Here is a 7340-nt window from a genome sequence, read left to right on the forward strand (position 1 = left end):
TAAGCAAAGACCGCGACAATTGCACACACCACAAGATTAGAGGATGATTAGGGAGTGATTAGGGTAATCATAAAATGATGAGGTTTGAAATTATGTTTTAGAAACTGACGCGGGATATAAAAATTTCCCTAAACATTCCCTAATCAAACTGTCAAAATACACTTCGCCAGACCGGATACTCGGTCGAGTAAAGTGTATACTCGGCCGAGTATCCTCTACTCGGCCGAGTATTCTCGGCAGAACCAAAACAGACTATAACAACAGCACTACTCGGCCGAGTAGGCTCTACTCGGTCGAGTAGTCACCAAATAAAATCCATAGTATTACAACGCGTCACCCGTGCAACACTACAAGAATTTCAGTCTCGGGCGACCAAAATAGGCGACTGATTTTTGTCGCTAAAAGGAAATTGGCGACCGAAAGCAGTCGTCCCGCGTTAGTCGCAAGGCCTCGTCGCCTAAATTACTCGGGCGACCGATTATGGTCGCCAAATTGGCGACTACCAAATAAACATCGTCGCCAAATCAGCGACTACCATCCGTCGCCAATTTTGGCATTAAAAAAATAAAAAAAAAATCGAGATCTGCATCTTGCATAGAAAGAAAGAGGCTTCCTAGCCACTTAACAAAACCAAAAAGCGATTCTTTATTTACAAGATTCCTACAATAAATCTACACCAATAAATTTACATCAAATATTTTCTCATTAATCAAAGTTATTTACATCAACAAATTTACAATACAAACTTGTTCATTAATCAAAGCCATTTACATCAATAACATTAAAAATTTACATTACATATCGGCCAAAAAAGCTATTACAAAACAACCACTGAATTTGCACATTAATCAAAGCCCGATCCGTCTTCTGTGCTTCTCTTTTCCTTTTTGTCTTCAAATTTTTGTGGGTTTGGTAAAGTAAGTAATTATTTTATCAATTACACCACTATATGACTATAATAATAACTTATTTGAATTTGAAAAGAAAAATTAGAATCAATACCTTTAATTAATCAGACAAGGATAAAAATAAGATGAAATTCGAATCAATACCTTTAAAAATAAGATGAAATCCGAAAAAAGAAGTAATAAAATTGAAAATTTGGTGAAGGTTAATCTTGTTTTAGCGAGATGTATGTTTGGAGATCATTGATTTTTTGTGGTTTTATTAGGAAAACACAAGTGAAAAGGTGGATAATGGTGGGTTTTGTTTATGTAAAGTGACTAATGGTGGGTTTCGGTAAAGTGACTAATGGTGGGTTTTGTTTATGTAAATGATGAGAAGGTGGATACTGGGGGAGGTGGATTTATGATTTATTTGTGTTCACACAATTGGCGACTGTTTTCGGTCGCCAAATTGGCGACGGTATTGGTCGCTAAATTTGGCGATCAAGATCGCCAAATTGATAACTTTCGATCGCCCGTGGATTTCATACAGATTTTTGGATAAAAAGCTACAGTCGCCAAATTGGCGACTGTTTTCCGTCGCCCGAGTTTTTTTTTTCTGTCGCCAAATTGGCGACTGTAGCTTCTCTGTCGCCTTTGTCTTGTTTTCTTGTAGTGCAATCTACAAAATAGTCGAATAATTAAATTCTGAAATTAATAAATCAGAATCTTAATAAATTCAGGAACATCAAATAAGCAGTTATGTAGATAATGTGTGCTGGAGTAATGGGGAACCGTTAAGAAGTTACTGCACTTTAGTGGGGGAGTGGGATCATGGCAAATGGGGGTCAGTTAGGGTTAGAAATGTAGGTTATTTTGCAGTATAAATTAGACATGACATCGACAATTTTAACTCACCATATCAACATTCACAAAGCATAGAAAAAGATAAACAGAAATTACAATGGCACGATTCCAAAGTATTCCCATTGCCGACATCAAGCAAGCAACAAGGAGGACTGAGCAAGTTACTGTTCGGGTAATGAGATTATGGTACAGAGAGTCCGAGAGTAGGCCAGATGATGCAAAAGGCGTGGAACTAATTCTGATAGACGCAAATGTAAGCATTCTTTTATTCAACTGATTTTTTTGTTTGCAAATTCTAAATTTGTGATGAGTCAATAACACACTTATGTGTCTCAAACAGGGAGATACCATTCAGGCAACCATAAACAAGAGGTTGACTAGGCTTTTCTTCGAGCAACTTAATGAAGGTAGCACATACATCATCAAAAGATTCAGCACATCATCAAACCGAGTGGGACTTGACATGGCAACATTTCACCCTTGCAAGATTTGGTTTGAGTACAACATAAGGGTCTTTCCCATTACTAAAGAAGAGATACTAGATTGTGTTCATGCTTTCTACACTTTTCATGAAGTCAATTTAGGTGCTATGTCAGACAGACTTTATATTGGTAAGAAACAACTTCCTAATTTTTGTGTTAATATATGTCACTTATAATAATTTAAATGACTCAATGCTTTGTGTGCAGATGTTATTGGAAGGTTGGAGCATGTTTAACCAATCAAAGACAATAATGGCAAGAGGAGGAGGACTATTATTCTGGGAAATAATCAGTAAGTTCTAAGCTCAAGAAACCAATTTTATTTACGATTACTAAAATGAAACATAAGCCTAATGAAATAATAACAAATATTTGTTTTAGGAACCAACTATTGTGCTGTTCCGTGTTTGGAGATTATGTTGATCAGATAACGAAAATTGAGCAAGACTTCAGTACCCAGAAAAAGCCAACATTGCTTATGCTATTCGTAAAGCGTTCAGCTTATGAAGGTGATAAGAGTAATTCAAGACTCAGAATCAATTACACATATTTTTGAAAATATTGACTAACATTGCCATTTTTTCATTAATGTGCAGAGGAAGTTAGCATAACAACAACAACATGGGGTGCAACAAAGATCTTGGTCAATCCAAATATGCCTCAGGTCAACGAGTTAAACAATAGGTCTGATTCTTTAATCCGTCAAATTAGTAGTTCAGGTTGCTATTTTTTTCCAATCATTTTATATAAAACACCACTATTTACTTCATGCAAGTAACATATTTAAAAAATAGAAAAGCAAATGGTCCACAATTTAGGCAAAGAAAAGGGTAGAGAAAATTACAGTGCACAATTACAAATACGTAGTCCATTCTGATTTTTTTTTTTTAAATAAGTTCCGGTAAAATTTTACCTTCACTTAATTTCAATGTTCCATTACCAGTTTCCCAGGAGGTGATGATAATGACGGTGGAGCTCTAGAAATTGTTGCATACCAGCCTCCCATCCTCGCAAGTGCAAACATTAAAACATTAAGTGAGATAGAAAAGCTAACCAAAGGAGGGGCATATGTTACAATGACAAAGTTTCTTGAGTTAGATACATCTACGAATAGTTGGTTTTACAACTCATGCAAACAATATCGATCCAAAGTTAACCAAGGTGGAGATGGTTTGTGGTATTGTGAAAAAGAGAGAGGTGTCAACCCTTGTACAGTGAAGGGTATGGGGATGTCATATGCTATTCCAAGGTAAAAAAAAAAAAAACTACTTCAAAAATTATTTAAATAAAGATAGTTTTAATACAAATTAAACACTATGGTTATGTGCTGCAGGTTTCAAGTTAAGTTCTTTGTAACATATGAAAATGCTGATTTGCTTCAATTCATAATCTAGGATGATGTCATGACTGAATTGCTTGGGAAAATAGTTCAAGCAATCCTTGATGAAGATGAGGTAAATAATAACTTCTTTTTAAACAAAATATCCAACAATATAAAAGCAGATGATAGTGTTTTTCACTAAAGTTCATGCTTCATTTCATATTTTCAACGTCGTCCCCCACCAGATTTTAGGCCTTTACTTGAAAAGATTTTCGTGGGCAAGATAAGGGTCACACAGGTCTTTAACATTGAGCAGAAATCCAGCTCATATGGTGTGATCAATTTATATGACGATCCTAGGATAATAACCAAGTGGAAAGCTATTAATGATGCAATAAAGGTGTGACATCGTGTGACAGAAGTTGTAACCCTTTTATACAATGTTTGCTTACGTTGTCTCATAAATATTTTGTTTACTTTTAGGAACAAGCAATTTCGACTTCTTGCAAGGACACGACCAAAATAGACTCAATGATGGTGAATTTAAGTCAAATAAAGCTGTCAACTGATTAACCTCAACTAATGTGTGCTTTACTAACCATTTTTTAAATGTTAAGAACGAATGAGAGAGCTCAATGAAACCGAACCTGTGCAGAATTCTGATGAGATCACACCTCAGAAAAGTGTTATGCTGCTTGCTGAGGCCTCCGACAAATCCTCTACAACAAAACTGCAGGAGATTAAGATGGGCAAACAGCCTATGGGATTCTGAAAATCATTTCTTTTTTAGCAATTTATAGACCACGTTTTAAGGATTTTTGGGATATTGTTTGTTAACTTTCTTTGAATTTGCGTACTGTATTGCACTTAAGTAATTTTCAAGTTGTAATTGAACAATTTAGGGAAACATAGATAAGGTAGAGGTCTCAAAACTATAAAATACAGAAAAATCCAAGGACATGGAGCACAAAAACGAGGCAAGTACAATTCAGAAATGGAGCTTAATGGAAATGCAAGGAGTGGATGCAATTGGAAACAAGCAAGCAAAGTGATGGAAGGGTTGCTTCATATGGACACAACTAGCAACATTATAAAAAAGACCTTATTTATGTTCTACGTACCTGCAGTTTTGCGTGTGAAGTATTAATGTAATTTCGTTCAGCATTATCTAAGTTTTATTTATTTCCAATTTGACTACTTTTTATAACATTTATTTAGCTGCTACAAACTTTTAATTACTATCATGTCCATAAGAAAACCAAAGTGGTAAAATGACTCAAATTTTTTTCAGAATCAAGTACTACTAATATGCACTACAGTGGTTCACACTTTAAAAAAAAACTTCAAATTAAAATTTATGATGGATTAAAGAACGCAAAAAAATGAACAACCACCTTAAAATGGACGGATAAAAAATCAATGGAGAAAACTAAATAAGTGAAAAAATTGGACAGACAGTTCTGACACACTAAAAACTCTTTAAAAAAAAGCGACCCTTTGTTTCATCTTAAATTACAGGTTGTGTCATTCCTTTAAAAAAAATGTGGTTGTAGATTCAGTTTTTAATGTAGTGGGAGATGGTGCACTACAAAAAATAAGTTAATAGCAAAAACCACTATCATCAAACTTTGTTACACTAATTTTTCCTGTCAAACAATTCTTAGAAAATTTTATTATCATTAACTTCAAATCATTAAAACAAATATACAATACTTGAGCTTAGGTGAGGTTGGAAAGAATTTGAGGTACAATAAGAGAAACAACCAAGAAATAAGAGCATTTCCGTTGCTGCATTTTAATTGACTATACAACAAGTTCATACATTAGTAAATTTCCTATCTTCAAGTTGGGACGTATTCAAAGAGTGGTGGGTGAAACATGGAAAACGGAAATTCATCAAGAACACAAAAAAACACAGAAAACTGTAAGTTTCGAATATTTTTATCCTAAAAGTTCTAAATTATGTGTTATAGTTTAAAAATCAGTATTATTTTGATAATATGAACAAGTATCAGAGATTTGTTGCAATGTGTTCTTGATAACTTAACTTCATTGTTGTCCCATCTAATATATGCATGCTTCCTTAGATCAAAAGCCTCATTCTATAACCTGCAATTTAAAAAAAATACAAGTAGATTACTATAAACATTTGGAGGAATATTATAACAAATAAGTTAAATTAAAAAAAATTTACAATGAGGAACGTAACTTTACTTAGAATATAGAAGTAATCGCATAACGTGTCTGCATTTAGTACCAATAAGAAATGTTAGTATACTATATTTGCATAAGGGGAAATAGACAGTTGAAAGGATATTACAAAATGTTGAAAAAAAATTGATACTTAACTTTTAATATATGAAGATGAAGATGTTCATATACAATATGCATATAATTGAATAACAAGTGTTAAGTCTAATTTCGCAGTATTTAAAACATAGTTGTTAAATGTTAATTGAGCCAAGTCTATACAGGCCAAGTTTCGTTGGGCCAGGTGGGCCCAGGATATGTTGGGTCAGGTAGACCCAGGTTGGTTTCAGTCAGGTGGACCCAAGTTAGGTCGGGTCACGTGGACTCACTTTGGCTTGGGTCAGGTGGACCCAAGTTGAGGCTAGGTCATGTCAGTATAAGTTAGGTTGGGTCAATCCAAGTTGGGTTCGGTCAGGTTGAACTGTCATGGGTAGGGTCGGTTCAAGTCAAGGCAGATCAGGTCGGGTTTGGCCAGCTCAACCCATTTGGTGTTGTGTCAGGGTAGGTGTCATCCAGCTCAAATGTAACTGTGTTGGGTCAGGTCAAATATGTCATGGGTTAGGTCAACCCATGATGGGTTGGGTTGGGTCAGGCCAACCTATTTTGGGTTGGGTTGGGTCAGGTTAACCCATGTTGGTTTGGGTCAAGTCAGATATGGTTGGGTTGGGTCCAGTCAGGTTGGTTGGGTTGGGTCAAGTCAACTCATGTTGGGTGGGGTTGAGCCAAGAAAACATAACCAATCTCCGGGGTTTCACCCCGACATCACACACCTGCATAACAAGTTCCGAAAACCTAACAAAATGCGGCCTTATGGCAGGATACAACCAAGATAATCCAAGTACGATGAAAAGAATGTAACAAGTATCATAAATCCACTACACAACAATAAGACATCACTCGAGGTCCTCCTCCATCTCCTCATCCCCTCTTCCTCCTCCAGATGTGCCGGCCCCTAACGTGCCTTCTCCTGTGGCCGCTCCCGTGCCTGAGTCTCTTCCTGCTCTCCATGGCATAAGACATCCGTATGGATAGCTCTCAGGGACTCCCCATGTAGCCGGATCTACTCCATAGGAGTGAAATACTCCACTATCATTCCTGACACCTTGCCACCAGACTTGTTGGGCCAAGTTGGTGCCCACTCCCTGCATGTACGCCATCTCATGAAGGTTCCGGAGAACTAAGGCGTTGGACACCCTCTCCGTGAGCTCACTCACCTGCATCTAGGGGGTAAAAGAGGAAGGGAAGCTGGGATACTGGTACCATGGTGGAACGGGCTGCACTGGCCGAGTCTCTCCGACCATCTCTCTCACTCTCCTAGGGCCTCTCCCCACCCTAGGTACCTGGCCCTCTGGTCTAGCCTGGTCTCCTCTGACCGGCTCCTGCATCTCCTCTAAAAGGTCATCTATGATCAGGTAGGTCTGACGGGTAGGGGCGGGCTCATCGTCATCTGAGTCCAATGCAACCACAACGGCAGTCAACGGCTCAGTCACTGGAAGATGGGCCGGGTCGGGTACTCTCAACCAACTCCTACCTCTC

General features: G+C 37.2%; 1 protein-coding gene across 1 annotated transcript; it reads left to right on the forward strand.

Annotated features, from left to right (window-relative positions):
* The first annotated feature begins 1848 nt into the window (after positions 1 to 1848).
* LOC141632740 (uncharacterized) lies at positions 1849 to 4326 on the forward strand. The gene is made up of 11 exons (XM_074445256.1): positions 1849 to 2004; positions 2092 to 2362; positions 2441 to 2453; positions 2615 to 2742; positions 2830 to 2917; positions 3177 to 3482; positions 3567 to 3585; positions 3628 to 3687; positions 3838 to 3954; positions 4038 to 4091; positions 4210 to 4326. The coding sequence occupies exons 1-11, from the start codon at positions 1849 to 1851 to the stop codon at positions 4324 to 4326; spliced, it is 1329 nt and encodes a 442-aa protein (XP_074301357.1).
* Positions 4327 to 7340: the final 3014 nt, after the last annotated feature.

The sequence above is a fragment of the Silene latifolia genome, chromosome Y, assembly GCF_048544455.1.
Source record: "Silene latifolia isolate original U9 population chromosome Y, ASM4854445v1, whole genome shotgun sequence".
NCBI classification, from domain to species: domain Eukaryota; kingdom Viridiplantae; phylum Streptophyta; class Magnoliopsida; order Caryophyllales; family Caryophyllaceae; genus Silene; species Silene latifolia.

Bases quoted from the DNA above. Each gene is read 5' to 3' on its own strand.
- LOC141632740 (XM_074445256.1), top strand. From the start codon at position 1,849: ATGGCACGATTCCAAAGTATTCCCATTGCCGACATCAAGCAAGCAACA. The intron at 2,005-2,091 runs GTAAGCATTCTT...TGTCTCAAACAG, and splicing joins TAATTCTGATAGACGCAAAT to GGAGATACCATTCAGGCAAC. The intron at 2,743-2,829 runs GTGATAAGAGTA...ATTAATGTGCAG, and splicing joins AAAGCGTTCAGCTTATGAAG to AGGAAGTTAGCATAACAACA.